Genomic DNA, 16,172 nt, shown 5'->3' with positions numbered 1-16,172 from the left:
CAGCTGAAAGGGACCATGGTGGTCCAATCGTTTTAATGGGGTATGGTAGGATCCATGCTGTTCCTTAGCCTGGACACACTTTCTGTGACCATGGATGGGAGGGTTTTGGGTCTTGCACTATTTGGCTGAATTGCCTGTGTAGTGGATGAGAAGTTCAGGTAGCATGTTGGCTTGATGACATCGATGACGTCACCTTCCTTGAGATCTGAAGCCAGTTGTCGCTCATGGGATGTCAGCGATGTCATCATGGGATGTCTCTTGCTCTGTTGGCTATAAGTGGGGTTGTGCAAAGTATTTTGAGTTTGAGCCCTGTTCAGGAGAACAGAATGAACTGTATTGCGGTCTATAATTCACATTTCATTTGATGTGAATTGGAACCTTAGGGATGCATTAGTCTTCATGAGTTTATCACAAGAACCTTCCTCTTATGATTCAGTTTACATGACTGAGGCTTTTGCACATGAACAGGAATGTTAGAAATGACCTTTATATGATTCCACATGGCACTTGTGTCATTCAGAAGTCATTGCTGAAGGAGCACATCACCCCTTGTCTAGAATACATGCACAGCCTCTAGTATTCCTAGGGCAGTAAAATACCATTACTAAGCTATTGGATGAAATAACTGAACTTAACATATAAGCAAGCACCTTTATTTGATTAACAGGTATATAGTCGCATTTGTACTGTTTTCTTGCTAGTTTGTGGTCTTATACATTTACTAACAGTGGTTTAGAAAGGCAACTGCTAATGGAAACAATGGTATATGTATACAATACAAATTTTACAACTTTTGTAGCAACCAATTCTTTCTATTGGTTTGCCATAGTGCAAACTGTGTTATTTGTAAGACAGAGTTTAAACGTGGTTTTAACATTCATACTTTTCAAAATACATTTATCTGTCTCAAACACATCTCAATGTGTAGACTGCATTCATTGTGCCTCCGGTTCAAGTCCTCCTGTCCAGTAATGTTGATTTTACAATAAGAATAATTCAAGTGAGTAGGGCAGTTCAGGCAGTTGAATGGTGGTAAAGCTATGATTAAAAGTTGAATAAGAATGCACTGTTGCTGTGTGTGTGCATGGTGTTTATGGCATTATGCATGAAGGCCAGTTCAGACTGAGACCTCAGCTATAGTTTTCCAAGCCCTTTCAAAAGTCGTTGAGGATTCCCGGTTTCACTCTCAAACATTGCTTATATGATTATCACACCGATAGGTAAGCGTAGCTGTAAAATCTTGGGGGGAAATGAGTCTGTGTGTGTGTGTGTGTGTGTGTGCACCTATGTTTCTGACCTGGGTTGAAATATGATTTGTTTTCTTTCCAGTACTTAAGCTGTGCTTGCCTGGTGCAATGGAATCAATGGATTACTCCCCAAAGTGCAAACCCCACCTGTCTCCATCAAACAGTCAAAGTATTTGAAAGAAAACAAATACTATTTGAACCCAGGTCTGGTGTATGTGTGTCCATCCATGTCTGTATGTTTGAATAACTGGACGGAGCGTGTAACATTTAACAGTTTTGTGGGAACATGTGGCGTACTTTAGGCTACTACGTCCACTCCCAAGTCCAACAGGCGTTGTGTTCCTACATCCATGTGGTTTTAGGCCATTGTGGCTGCGAACATGTGATTGGAGGAGGGAAGAAAAAAAAAAAATGGGAAAAAAAATAAATGAACGAGACATGTCCGTGGTGGAAGCGCTGCTCAACGAATGAACGGGCATTTCTTTAGCCGCTATTCTGGCTCTATTGCACCGTGTTCTGCAGAAAGCACTGGTAGTGGTGGATGGATCTGTCCCAAAGTCCAGGGGGAGACCCTGGCTGAGCCCCTCCCCCTCGCCGGCAGAGCTCTCGCTCACGAGCAGCCGCATCGGTCCACCACCATGGAGGGGATCTTGCCGTAGATTATCTGCTCTTTGCGGTTGAAGTAGAGCATGTTGATGGGGGACATCTTGGTGGGGGTGCAACAGGGCCCGGCAGTGCCGCGAGGGTTAGCCTTGTTCACCAGGTGGGTGTGGGGGTACTTCTGCAGGTGCATGTACTCGCACTCACCAGAGCAGTAGTTGGCCTTGTAGCGCTTGGGGGCAATAATCCAGTCCCAGCCAAAGTCTTCAAAGTCTACCGTGAGCGGGTAGCGGCAACAGCGGGACTCGGGGGAGTTCTCGTCACAGTCCAGGCCCGAGTCTCTCCTGAAGCGCTTTGGGCCCTCTGAAATCGTCACCTCCATGAAGGGTTGCTGTAAAGGCACAATATGGAATGGTTGAAAACCAGAAACAGGCATTGCTTGATACATTGGGAAATATATTTGATTTTGCCTCTCCAATAAAACATTGCTTTATTAATAAAGGTAAAAAATTAAATAAAAAAATTGCTGATCAAGGTTTCAAACCTGGTGTTGTGATACTTTGAGCCACTGAAAATGTGTTTGTGTGCGTGTGTGTGTGTGTGTGTCCTTGTGGGGACCTAAAATCCCCAAAGGTCCCCACAGGGATAGTAAAACAAGGAAAGTTCTCCCTCGCCATAAGGACATAGGCTATTTTAAGCTTAGGGGTTAGGTTTAGGGGCTAGAGTGACAAATAGGGTAAGGATTTAGGGTTTGGGTTACAGGTTAGGGTTAAGGTTTAGGGAAAATTGGATTTTGAATGGAAAACAATTGTAGTTCCCAATGAGGATAGAAGAACAAAGTGTGTGTGTGTGTGTGTGTGTGTGTGTGTGTGTGTGTGTGTGTGTGTGTGTGTGTGTGTGTGTGTGTGTGTGTGTGTGTGTGTGTGTGTGTGTGTGTGTGTGTGTGTGTGTGTGTGTGTGTGTGTGTGAGAGAGAGAGAGAGAGAGAGGCTGTAGGCAATTACTCTGATTAGCACAGTCACACAGAGGACTTCAGGAATTTCTGGCCATGTAAATAATGTGAACTTTTATGTAATCAGGTGATAGAACATGATATTATTGGTGGCCAGGGAAACTATTCTGTTATAGATATACTCCTTTAATGAGGTCTGTGTGTTAATACTAAAGATTCTAAAGTACTTTGAAAATGTGATTGTTAGCTAAACATAAAAGCACATGAGAGCAAGTCTTAGGATGCCAAGACCCCTCTGATCAACAACTGGTATTTGAAGCCAGATGAGTCTTGCCACACAATTTGACACAAAAATGTATTTGCACTCTTGACAAGGGTGGTACGTGTTGATATTGCATCATTACGCATTAATACGTGGGTTATGGATTATTTCACATAGATCCCACGGGGATAAGTTACACAACTATATGTAAATTGCTTCGATGGGAGATCAATCTAAACTCACCAGTCCTTCTCCCGCTTCTGCTGAGGTAACGGCCAGATCATTTCCCTTCGAGTCGAACGCATTAATCTCGATCCCCCAATTCGTCTCCGGCTGCCGCAGCCATACGGACAGCACTTGTTTCACGTCGATACTTTGCCAAGAGCTGACTCCTGCATTCACGTCGATCTTTAGAGACCGGATACCTATGTGCCTGCCCCCGTCCGTGACAGGCATCAGGCGGGAGATTTGCAGAAACACGGTGGTGACTTCGTCAGCTGGCAAAAGGTGCACCCATAACTGCGCATGGACTATGCGGTTCACCTGAATCTTCGAACTGAAGGAGAATAAGCAACACTTGGGTTTCCGATCGACTTGGACGATGGATTCGGCTGGAGGAGAGAAAGAGACATTAATTACAATATGGAAATGTCATCTCTAATTCCACAATACAATTTGATTTATAAACTAAATTAAATGACTGCAAAAAACGTTCGCAGTTGTATTTAACACAAAACACAAAATAACCCCCTTGGTAAACCAATTTCAAAATGTATATTTAAAGTTACAATGTCATGACAAGTATTGATAAACTATAAAACACAACAATGTGTCATCTCCAGGGTATCCTCCAATATAGCCTACCCTATCTAGTTTTAGAACTTCCACACTCAACACCAGAGTGACACTGGCACATTATACGATGGAACTTGGCTCGTGCGTATTGTTCGTAAATTTACTGCGTAAAATTCTATAGTGGTTTCAATTTAACATGAAATTACAGATCAATACGAATTCATCATTCGTATGAAATTCCAACCTATTCTCAACATAGTGGTGCAAGTAATACGGGATCAGATATGCAAGTGCGCTCTGTGCCCAACGCGTAAAAACAGCTGCGGTCTGGTGCCTTTTTAACGTTATTAAACACTGAGTGTACAGAACTTTAGGAACACCTTCCTAATATTGAGAACAGCCTCAATTCGTTGGGGCATACAAGGTGTCGAAAGCGTCCCGAAGTGATACTGACCCATGTTGACTCCAATGCTTCCCACAGTTGTGTCAAGTTGGCTGGGTGTCCTTTGGGTGATCGACCATTCTTGTACACAGCGTGAAAACCCAGCAGCTTACATTCAAACCGGTGCGCCTGGCACCTACTACCGTACCACGTTCAAAGGCACTTACGTATTTTGTCTTTCCCACTCACCCTCTGAAAGGCACACATACGCAATCCATGTCTTAATTGTCTCAAGGCTTAAAAATCATTATTTAACCTGTCTCCTCCCCTTCATCTACACGGGTTGAAGTTGATTCAACAAGTGACATCAATAAGGGATCATAGCTTTCACCTGGATTCACCTGGTCAGTCTATGTCATGGAAAAAACAGGTTGTCCTAACGTTTTGTACACTCACTGTATAGTTACATTGAATAATAGTCTGTCAAACTTACGTTCAGTGGCCATTGTCATGATTGTTTCTGTGATGGCATGTTCATCATCTTCTTCCATAACTCCATCCTTATTGTCATCTCCAAGAACATCGTACTGGTCAAGAAGTTGCTGCAAAGGTGGTGCCTTAGGCAAGAGCTGCTTGACAACATCTCTGCTGATATTGGGAGCTTGCTTGAGTCGCAGTTTGCTAAGAATTTGGGACTTGATGGCGTGTAATCTCATGTTTTTGATCTGCTGTCGGACCTCGCATGTTGAGCACTGCTCTCCGTCATCCGTGGCAGGGGGCTGGTGGTGCGCGGTTTGATCACCAAGACCCACTGGACCGAAAGCAACCATGAAACTGAGATAAATCAGAACCTGCGTCAGATGCATTATCTAAGGTGCGGAGTTTGCTATAAAATTTGAATCCCAAATGTAATATGTATTGGCATATGTGAAGGCGGACTACAGAGTTGCCTCTGTTTGAAATCAGGCTCTACACTGATAGGTGTCATACTTTAATTCGGCAGCCCTTTTTATATTGCAACTTTGGCCTCTCTTTTGTGTCGTCAAAATCTATGATTGGTTGGGCTGGCAACAATGAATTTAACAGACAGACATGAACTGCATTTTTCTGTCAAACCTTAAAGAGGTACGCAATGGCAAGGTTTGGAATAGTTTTGAGACAACTACACTATCAATCAGACAAGACAGTACTGCAAATGGTCAAATAAACATTTTGGATATGGTTATTGATTTATTGCATGAACTTAAGTCAGCCACAGCCTGTCAACATCTGAATGCCACTGAGAAACCTGTTTTATTCAGCCTGTCCCATCACACCAGGGGTGGACTGGAACCAGAAATCGATTCTGGCATTTATAACACAATGGCACATTTTCCCCCTTGAGACACCCACAACTAAAAATGTTTCCTCATGGCCCCCACACCAGCCCATTTTATTCATTGAGGCCACCATTATTAGCCAGATAATTATCATTTTGCGCAAAAAAACAAAAACAAAAGTTAGACAGGCCCTCTAGGCAAAGAATTTACCAACCCTTCTGACATTTGCCAGGAATGCCAGATGGTCAGTCCGCCCCTGCATCCCATCAAAGCTACAGGGATCAAATGAATCTGAGTTATGACCACTTCTTTACAATCAGTTAGTTATATGATCAGCTTGCCTATCTTTCTGAATCTCTCTTGAAAATGTAAGGTCAATTATTTACAAATATGACAGGAACCAATATTTAGTCTATGTAGACCTATAGGCTACATGGAGTAGACCTACATGTCTCCAAACCTACTTTCCAAGGGCAAAATGTATTAATCAATAGGCTATAGGATAGATACCATTGCTCGATACCATTCCAAATATATAGCGAAATGGGCTGTAATGTAGGTCTACTATACTGTACTAAACGATAGGCTACTTATTGTTGCCTTGGGGTGTCTGATTTGCGAAAGCTTTTTTGTCTAGCCGTTTAGTGCCATCGTGCGGCTTATCGACAACTACAGTTGCAACATTACACACAGGTTATGAAATATTATTTTCATTTACAGATGAAAAGTAACATATAGGTTATAATGAAAGTCAATCAAATCGTCTAAATTATGTACATTTTACGCAGCAATATGGATGGCATGACACAATGACTTGGTCACGAGTCATGTCAATGGTTTAAAGCCTATTATCATTATGGAATTTGAGACTATATCCCTTATGTGAAAGAAAACATACTAAACGACTTTAACTAATGTACACTTATGGACTATACAGTTTTACGCACACTCCTCCAATGAGTTTTACAGATTTACGCATTCGTCAAGAACGAATTCGTGATATATATATATTTTTTAAATGACAACAATTGGTTTGAAATATATCCGAGCACATATAGCCTGCTATCAATACTCATAAAACCTCTGCGGCCTAAGCGAAAGCACACTACCGTACCTCCTGTGCCATAATGGTCCAGACCCCTTGGCAGACTCAGTAGTAGCCTAAAGTTTAGACACAGGGAAACTGTACGGGGGTACACTTCCAGCAAAGGCCTGGGAGACAGGATTATAATCTATGGCATTAGTTTATAGCAACAACTGAATATATTCCTTACTTTAAACATTGTAATAAATCACTGAGAAGTCAAGCATGCCACAAGAGGGTGATATTGTACAAGTATCAGTATCCTGATTGTATGCGCACAATTTACCTCCACGACAGTCGACACAGCTACTAATTGCTGTTGAGTGTGTATTAAAAATATAATTACGTCCTACAAGCTACAGCCGCCATTAGAAAGTGTAGTCAAACAGGCAACAATTTCAACGATGACCTATGGACAATCTCGAGTAGAATGATGTCAAGAAGGTGTAGTCATCCAGGTATGACTATTCATGGCTTTAAGACCTTAAATCGATTTAGCATTTAGTTAAATTACTGCACAATGTGGTATGGTGCAACATTGGATGCCCAGTTTGGTAACGTAGTGCACATTTCGTGCAGAGAGAGAAAGCGACCAATGCTATCACTGCCTTCTAAGCTTCAAGTTCAAATCATTGGACGCATATGCAGCGGTTTGAAGGCGATAAGGAGATTGAATTGAAAGGAGATGCGGCACACATATTTCGGTTCACAATCCGTGTGGATGTATGACACTTCTTTATTGAAATCAACCGCAGGGGGAAGTGTCGTTAAAGAGAAAACGAGGATGTGATTTCCCCCTGGGTGAATTTGATATTCATGTGGGTAAACTCACCCAGTCCGACTTTTCCAAGAGCCCTCTTGAAGGTACGTATCCCAGGCATCAACGATATTTTATGATATGTATTTTTTTGGGAAATTGGCTATAGGCGCAGGCTACCTCTAAATAATGCTGTATTAAGCAGAAATGCGCTCACGAGTAGGGATTTTTCAGAATCCTGTTTCCAAGGGTGACAACTATTTCGCCCTCTATTTCCCCATCCCGGTTAGCATTTCTCCTTGACCTTTTATGTTCACATTTCAATAGTGAGATTATTTCATATATGCCCTTACTAATTCAAGAAAGGTGGGTTATAGGAGAATGGGGGTTAAACGTCCCTGGTCTGGCCAACTTCACCCTCACATTCCCAAGGACGGAAATTAAATGGACACATTTTTTATTTAGAATAACTTTTTGTCAAAGAATAACCTATACGACTATATTACACAATCAGGTTATTTCTAAATGTAAAATATAATAACAAAATGTAAAGTAAAATTGTTATATGTGTTGGCTGTAATACCCCCGGCTTCTAAATCCGCTGGGGGGAAGGGGTTATAGGGTCGCGTCCCATGGTACCTGGGCTAGAGCGACATGCTTGCCACGTTCCATTCTTGAGCGAAATGCTACATTGCCACGTTCCTTATAGGCCACCTGGGCTAGAGCGACATGCTTGACATAAGGTAACAGACATCACCTTTCCCCGCTTTGTCTTAAAATATGAAAAGATGTGTCATAAAAATCTGATTGAAGTTTCAGGAATCAGCACGGTACTTATATAAGCGGGAAGCCACTGTCAAAAAGCATAAGATACAATGCTAGCATTTTGCAGCATCTGTAAAAATCTAATTGTATGTGAGAGATGAAGGGATGACATAATAGTGTGCTGCTCTGTCAGAGAAATAATCACATGCCACCTTGAATCTGGATCAGGCAGCACACACATGCACAGGACAGATGGAGATGTGGACTACAGCAAATAACACCAGTCCTTTGTGCATTCAACCTAGAGCCACACAGTCTATTTACACAATGCCTAGTCAGTCTACACACCCCTTGCAGGTTTCACATTTTGCTGCCTTATAATTAAACACAACCTAATCCACATTTTCAAAGTGAAAAAAATGATAAGTAGTTTGGAAAATGCTCTATATCTACACAGAACAAAAATATAAACGCAAGATACAATTTCAAAGATTTTACTGAGTTACAGTTCATATAAATAAATCAGTCAATTGACATGAATTCATTAGGCCCTAATCTATGGATTTCACATGACTGGTAATACAGATATGCATCTGTTAGTCACAGATACCTTTTTAAAAAAGTAGGGGTCGTGGATCAGAAAACCAGTCACTATCTAGTGTGACCACCATTTGCCTCATGCAGCGCGACACATCTCCTTCGCATAGTTATTCAGGCTATTGCTTGTGGTTTGTGGAATGTTGTCCCACTCCTCTTCGATGGCTGTGCTATTCATCTGTGAAGAACGCACTTCTCCAGCGTGCCAGTGGTGGATATAGAGGTCCTGGGCTGGCATGGTTACACGTGGTCTGCGGTTGTGAGGCCGGTTGGATGTACTGCCAAATTCTCTAAAAGAACGGCTTATGGTAGAGAAATGAACATTACATTCTCTGGCAACAGCCCTGGTGGACATTCTTGCAGTCAGCATGCTGTTATTTCAGCTCATGAAACACTTTACATCTTGCGTTTTGTATCTTTTGTGCCATTAACTTCATCGAACTTTAACTCCAGTTTCTCTACAAGCTATACAGAACAAAAATATATTTCCTTCAAATGTTGATATTTGCTTCCATACACAATTCAATATTACTTTTGAAATACAATAAATAGCCTTATAACTTTGACAAGTTAACAAATTATATAGCCGATTCACGTCTCCAAGTAAACCAAAAATAAAAGTTAAAGAATGTGATTAACCCAGTGGCTCAGATGAAGCTATTGAAGCATTAGATACATCTCTTTTAGATGTTGATATTTGGTTGCATTATCAACCAAACACAATTCAATATGACTTTTGTAGTACAGTAAAATAGCCAAAAGTTAAGGCAATCTTAGAAACTAATGTAACAGTATCTATTCAACCTTAAAATGAGTAACACATCCATGGCCACATGAAAGCGCAGTGATAACACATTCAGATGACTTAACTTAACCAAAAATCAGACATGGTTTTTCCATTGGAATTTGGTTGCGCTTTAGATGGTTGAAAGTGTAGTGATAACACATTGGGAATTCAACAAACTTCTGGCTGTCCTTTTTTGAGTGGGTGAATAAAAGGTTGAAATCTCTCATTGATTAACGTCTCAACCAAATATGACCCAAAAGGTCCATGTTAAAATGACGTGGTGTGTCCGGTGTGTAGCTACTGCTGCATAGGTGGTAACAGAGGGGAAAATGCTAAGTCACTGTGAAAATAGTAGGCCTCTCAATCCTTTCCTTTGCTATCTAGTATTTTTAGGCTGCCTCTGATGGAAAATAAAACACTGAAATCCTCTCCCTATTTTCTCTCCCTACAGCACATGGGAAAGATCTGTGTAGGGGAGGTACAGGAGCATGGCTGACCGTCTGGACTATTCCAGTGAAGCTCGGTCCAGACAAGAATCGGCTTCCTAGCCGTCACATCTCGACCAGAGCCTAAGCTCCTCTCAGACACACTCCTGCTTCACCAGCTCCCTGAAATCAATGCTACATTATTTCTATCATGGGATGCGTCAAATCCAAGAAGAGCGATCCGACCCAGTACGCCAACTCGGTGGAGAAGGTGGACGGCAAGCTTGGGAAGCGATGGGGCGAGAATGCGCTGCTGGTCCACTCTGAGACGGGGTCAGGGAAAGACTCTGCCCGGGTGGACCCCATCCTGCTGGAGTATGCCCAGCGGCTGTCGGAGGAGATTGTGGCCCGGGCAGTGCAGCAGTGGCTGGAGGTGGACAGCCGCTACAGTGACATCCCCTACATCGAGTGTGACGTGCCATGAGGGGAGGGGGCAGGCAGTGCAAGAGGCATTTCTGTTCTGGGATTCACCTTGACCCTCTGGGGAGAGAGAGACAAATGGATGCCCAGAAGACAGGAGACCAGACAGCACTCAGATTCAGGGTGAAACAAAAAACACTACGAACATGTACCAGCTGGAGATGACAGTTTATCCCAATCTATGGTCCAAAGCCATTTTTCTGTTTAATTAATACATACTTGGATGTTGTAACTCATTTGGTGACATTTTGACCTTGACTAACAGACAAAGACCTTGGCTACTCCTCTCATATTCAATCTAGACCATGTGCTTCCCTCCATCGTTAGCTGGAGGATGAGAGTTGGGGTGGGTTTGGTTAAACCGTCTTGGGAGCCAATAAAGCAGGAGAGTATCATTGAATCCTGCTTTGAAAATTACCGGTTCTGCCTTTCAGTAAAATTATACCGTTTTTGTTGTTGTTGCTTGACGCGTGTCATCCTGGGGCCAAATTTCAGGTCCTATGTAGGAAGTTATTAATAGGCCCCTCAAGTGGCCAGTGTTTTTCACTTGAAATGTTTGCTGGGATCAGCAGCTACACACCTCCCTCTCCATCTGTCTTCCCAGACAGAAGCTCCCAGTTTAGGGTTATTGGATAATGGCGTCCCAGGGGGCCTGTGGTCCACATCCACCAACAAAGGAAACTCATTCTTCAAACTACCCATGAAGTAGGTCCGGGACGATACCAGTATCGCGATATTCGTTAGTATCGGGGCAAGGAAACAAAACATGAAGCGAATTTAACTTCAGCCCTAATGTTGGAAACAAAAATAATTATGTTGTCCCATTCATTTATTTTCCAAGCTATAGCACACAATATTTTACATACAGCAGGTTTTTAAAGGACCAAAGAGCTTCGTGTTTTTATTTTTGCCATGGAAAGAATATCGCGATACGGGTATTGTCCCGGCCCTACCATTAAGCATGTTTGACCACGAGCTGCAGCAACCGAGGACCTGACTACGGTCACTTTGACAAAATGATGCTCTAGGAATGTTTTACAGAGGTTCAGCGTCCTCCCATTTTGTGCATTTGAATGCCAATGACAATAGGACATTCCTGAGGGCTGGCTAGGTCCGCATGCCATGAGTAAATCAGGACATTAGGACGGATTCACACACTTTTACCGGGACTTTGCTTCTGGGCACAAAAAGAGTGCTGGGTTCACAAATACCTTTTGTTTTGGCCAAAAATGTCTAGGGCCAAGCACCCTGGTTTTTACTTACTGTATTCTATCCAATGATGAACTACTGCCATCTGCCCCATAGAATTTACAGCAGAAATATGCAACTCTAAAAGGCCATGCTATTTTTATTAAGAGCAAATGGCATCTTAATTGTATGATGCTATTTTAACAGGCCAAAGACACACATACTCACAACAGAGAGTTGAGTTGTTTGGAATAAGGGGACCACAACTGCCAAAGTCCTTAATGAATGCGAATACAAGCACAATATGTTTGACGGGCTTTCTTACGACGTTTATTCAATAGAAGGCGATATCAGTGCGTTTTAGTCATAAGCACGTCAGTTCCCACCCTACCACAAACGATGTTCAAGAAGCTCTAAAAAAGGTGCATTAGTCTAGGCTGGGCAACATGGTACATTAACAAGTGGACATTATTTCACTGGAAAATCAAGTTTTGGTGATGTTTGGAATGTGTATCTCAAGTGAGAATTCAGCTGCCAGGGCATTAGGTTTGCTCAGCAAAAAAATGTGGTGGTTGTGTGCTTTAACCGCTACACCAAAAACTCCATTACAGTTAAAAGCAACAAATACTGTTTATAACGACATTTGCACTAATCTGGGTTGAGAGATTAATCTCTTGAACCATCCCAAAAATTCTGTAAACAAATTGAAAAGCCTGTCGAATGCCTCCCAGTCGAAACAGTTTGCGCGTATATTGCAACAACATTTTGTGACGTTATTCTTTGTTTTGGCTGTTTTTTGTTGTTGTCTGTTTGCGCACACAAACATTTTTTTCTTGAGGCAAGTTGAAGTTTGGTAGCCCAAGTATATGCCCCTTCGTCGGTGATTGGTCAACAGTACTACTCCTAGTAGCGGTGGGAACTATAGACAGGATTCTTCAAATTTCATGCACATTTTCTCACTTGAGAAATACTGCACCAAACATCTTAGTTAGATGTAAAATTACTAAGACCTCCTCAGCAAAAATGCCAACATTAATTACTAATAATTCTTGATTTATCTTCGATGAATTCTGACTCTTTTGAGGAAGTGTTATTGGCTAAGTTGTTGCTACGGCATCTCAAGAGGGACAAACCGTAATATTGCTGTTTTTTTCTTGTTTTTCAAGCGAAGGTCTTTTTAAGGGAGTTTGCTAGTAGCAAACCAAACCTAGTTTGCAGGCCCATTTAGCAGTGACCCAATTTTTTTCCCCATACTGAATTCCTAAATCTAAAAACTGGGAGGTGGAGGGTTTAGAAACAGATCACTGTTATCACTGCTTCAGCTAAATGTTGTAACAACTTATAGATAAAGCTGCAAAAAACAATACATTCAAAAGTTGATTCCCATCAAGCTTGAGTTTGACTCCAGTAAATTGGTTGATAAAAGTAATGTTTTACTATGCAGAAATAATAATATATGCCATTTAGCAGACGCTTTTATCCAAAGCGACTTACAGTCATGTGTGCATACATTCTACGTATGGGTGGTCCCGGGAATCGAACCCACTACCCTGGCGTTACAAGCGCCATGCTCTACCAACTGTGCTACAGAAGGACTATATTATTATTATTATATATATTATTATTATTATTATTATTATATATTATATATTATTATTATTATATATTACTATGCAGAAGACAACTAGTACTACAGTATATAATGTATACAATGCATTCGGAAAGTATTCCGACGCCTAGACCTTTTCCACATTTTGTTACGTTACAGCCATATTCTGAAATGGTTTAAATTTATTTTTTATTTTTATCTACACACAATACCCCTTAATGACATAGCAAAAACAGGTTTTTAGTCTTGAGTCTTCTTGGCTATGACGCTACAAGCTTGGCACACATGTATTTGGGGAGTTTCTCCCATTCTTCTCTGCAGATCCTCACAAGCTCTCAGGTTGGATGGGGAGCATCGATGCACTGCTATGTTCAGGTCTCTCTCCAGAGTTCGATCTGGTTCAAGAATCATTCAAGGACATTCAGAGACTTGTTCCGAAGCCACTCCTGCATTGTCTTGGCTGTGTGCTTAGGGTCATTGTCCTGTTGGAAGGTGAACCTTCACTCCAGTCTGAGGTCCTGAGTGCTCTGGAGCAGGTTTTCATCAGGGATTTCTCTGTACTTTGCTCCATTTATCTTTCCCTCAATTCTGACTAGTCTCCCAGTCCCTGCCCCTGAAAAACATCCCCACAGCATGATACTGCCACCCCCATGCTTCAACGTAGGGATGATGCCAGGTTTCCTTCAGACGTGACGCTTGGCATTCAGGCCAAAGAGTTCAATCTTGGTTTTCATCAGACCAGAGAATCTTGTTTCTCTTAGTCTGAGTCCTTTAGGTGCCTTTAGGCAAACATGTGCCTTTTACTGAGGAGTGGCTTTGTCTGGCCACTCTACCATAAAGGCCTGATCGGTGGAGTGCTGCAGAGATGGTTGTGCTTCTGGAAGGTTCTCCTATCTCCACAGGGGAACTCTGGAGCTCTGTCAGAGTGACCATCGGGTTCTTGGTCACCGCCCTTCTCTCCCGATTGCTCAGGCCAGCTCTAGGAAGATTCTTGGTGGTTCCAAACTTCTTCCATTTAATAATTATGGAGGCCACTGTGTTCTTGGGGACCTTCAATGCTACAGACATTTTTTGCTACCCTTCCCTAGATCTGTGCCTTGACACAATACTGTCTCGGGGCTCTATGGACAATTCCTTCGACATCATGGATTGGTTTTTGCTCTGACACGCACTGTCAACCGTGGGACAGGTGTGTGCCTTTTCAAATCATGTCCAATCAATTGAATTTACCACAGGTGGACGCCAATCAAGTTGTAGAAACATCAAGGATGATCAATGGAAACAGGATGCACCTGAGCTTAATTTCGAGTCTCATAGCAAAGTGTCTGAATACTTATGTAAATTATATATTTAGTTTGCTTTATACATTTGCAAAACATTTGATAAACCTGTTTTTGCTTTGTCATTGTGGGGTATTGTGTGTAAATTGATGAGGGAAAATAATGTATTTATCCATTTTAGAGTAAGGCTGTAACGTAACAATGTGGAAAAAGTCAAGGGGTCTGAACTTTCCGAGTGCACTGTATTTCATAATAATAAAACGGTGATAGCCTTCTAAGTTACGTCGAACACAGAAATACAATGCTTTGGATTATGGTCAATGTTGCAGTTCACAATGCTTCCAGCTTGAATGAAATACAAGGTATACCAACGTATGTACAATCTAGGTATACCTGGATTCTTTCCTTCGAAATATGTCAGTATCGGTAACCATGGCAAAATTACAGTAACATCAGTCTTTCAATCAACCCTTTAGTTTGATTATGAACAAAATGTGTTTTCTGTTGGGAGATCCTAATGCTTCCTTTGAATCTATATATTTATATAATATTCATTTCACCTGCAGCACTGTACAGGTCTGTAAATAACTCACTGATTAAAAAACGTGAATAACAATAAAGCTGAAATCTATGCCTTCTACCATTAAGTGACTTAATCTCTTTTTTGAGAAAGGGCATCGGTGAGGTTAGAACCTGTGACCCTCTATCCCAGTGCATAGTCAACTGCTGTTGAGGCACTTAGAATGTTAATAAATTAGAAATGTGATTAGTGAAGTATGTTGGGTAATGTTGGCGGGAAAAAAGTAAAACTTGGGTTCGACCTGGAAACAGGAAACAGCAGCGGGAGCACCCCCCTATCCACATCGACAGGACAGTAAATGAAGATGGAAAGTTCTAAAGTTCCTCGGCGTACACATCATGGACAAACTGAAATGGTCCACCCACACAGACAGCATCGTGAAGAAGGCGCAACAGGTGACAAGCCAAATTTCTTTGGGTTGTCACCTAAAACCCTCACAAACTTCTACAGATGCACAATCGAGAGCATCCTGTCGGGCTGTATCACCGCCTAGTATGGCAACTGCACCGCCCTCAACCGCAAGGCTCTCCAAAGTGTAGTGTGGTCTGCACAACGCATCACCAGGGGCAAACTACCTGCCGTGCAGCACATCTACAGCACCCGATATCATAGGAAGGCCAAAAAGATAATTAAAGACCTGTAACCTGTTCACCCCGCTATCATCCAGAAGGCGATGTCAGTACAGGTGCATCAAAGCTGGGACCGACAGACTGAAAAACAGCTTCGATATCAAGGCCATCAAGCTGTTAAAACAGCCATCACTAACATAGAGGCTGCTGCCTACATACAGACTACAATCACTGGCCACTTTAATAAATTGATTTAATAATTGTCTCACTAGTCACTTTAAATAATGCCACTTTAATAATGTTTACATATCCTACATTACTCATCTCATATGTATATACTGTATTTTATGTCATCTATTGCATCTTGCCTATGCCGCATGGCCATCGCGCATATATATATATATATATATATATATATATATATATATGTGTGTGTGTGTGTGTGTGTGTGTGTGTGTGTGTGTGTGTGTGTGTGTGTGTGTGTGTGTGTGTGTG

General features: G+C 41.8%; 1 protein-coding gene and 1 long non-coding RNA gene across 2 annotated transcripts; one reads left to right on the top strand and one right to left on the bottom strand.

Moving 5' to 3' along the window:
* Positions 1–469: 469 nt before the first annotated feature.
* mstnb (myostatin b) lies at positions 470–5,817 on the bottom strand. Its single transcript, XM_035773203.2, has 3 exons — positions 4,731–5,817; positions 3,304–3,671; positions 470–2,238 (listed from the first exon to the last, which is right to left on the bottom strand). Exons 1-3 carry the CDS (start codon positions 5,101–5,103, stop codon positions 1,858–1,860), a joined length of 1,122 nt encoding a protein of 373 aa, XP_035629096.1. The 5' UTR covers positions 5,104–5,817; the 3' UTR covers positions 470–1,857.
* Positions 5,818–6,935: 1,118 nt separating this feature from the next.
* On the top strand, positions 6,936–15,168 carry LOC118385942 (uncharacterized). The gene is made up of 2 exons (XR_008139668.1): positions 6,936–7,504; positions 9,998–15,168. It is a non-coding gene; the product is annotated as an uncharacterized LOC118385942 (long non-coding RNA).
* The last annotated feature ends 1,004 nt before the right edge of the window (positions 15,169–16,172 follow it).

The sequence above is a fragment of the Oncorhynchus keta genome, chromosome 7 (assembly GCF_023373465.1).
Source record: "Oncorhynchus keta strain PuntledgeMale-10-30-2019 chromosome 7, Oket_V2, whole genome shotgun sequence".
NCBI lineage: Eukaryota > Metazoa > Chordata > Actinopteri > Salmoniformes > Salmonidae > Oncorhynchus > Oncorhynchus keta.
This window is presented reverse-complemented; position numbering and strand designations above follow the sequence as displayed.

Coding starts and splice junctions, on each gene's coding strand:
- mstnb (XM_035773203.2), bottom strand. CDS start 5,103: ATGCATCTGACGCAGGTTCTGATTTATCTCAGTTTCATGGTTGCTTTC. Junction 3,672..4,730: donor CATGACAATGGCCACTGAAC/GTAAGTTTGACA, acceptor TCTCTCCTCCAG/CCGAATCCATCGTCCAAGTC. Junction 2,239..3,303: donor CAGAAGCGGGAGAAGGACTG/GTGAGTTTAGAT, acceptor GTGCCTTTACAG/CAACCCTTCATGGAGGTGAC.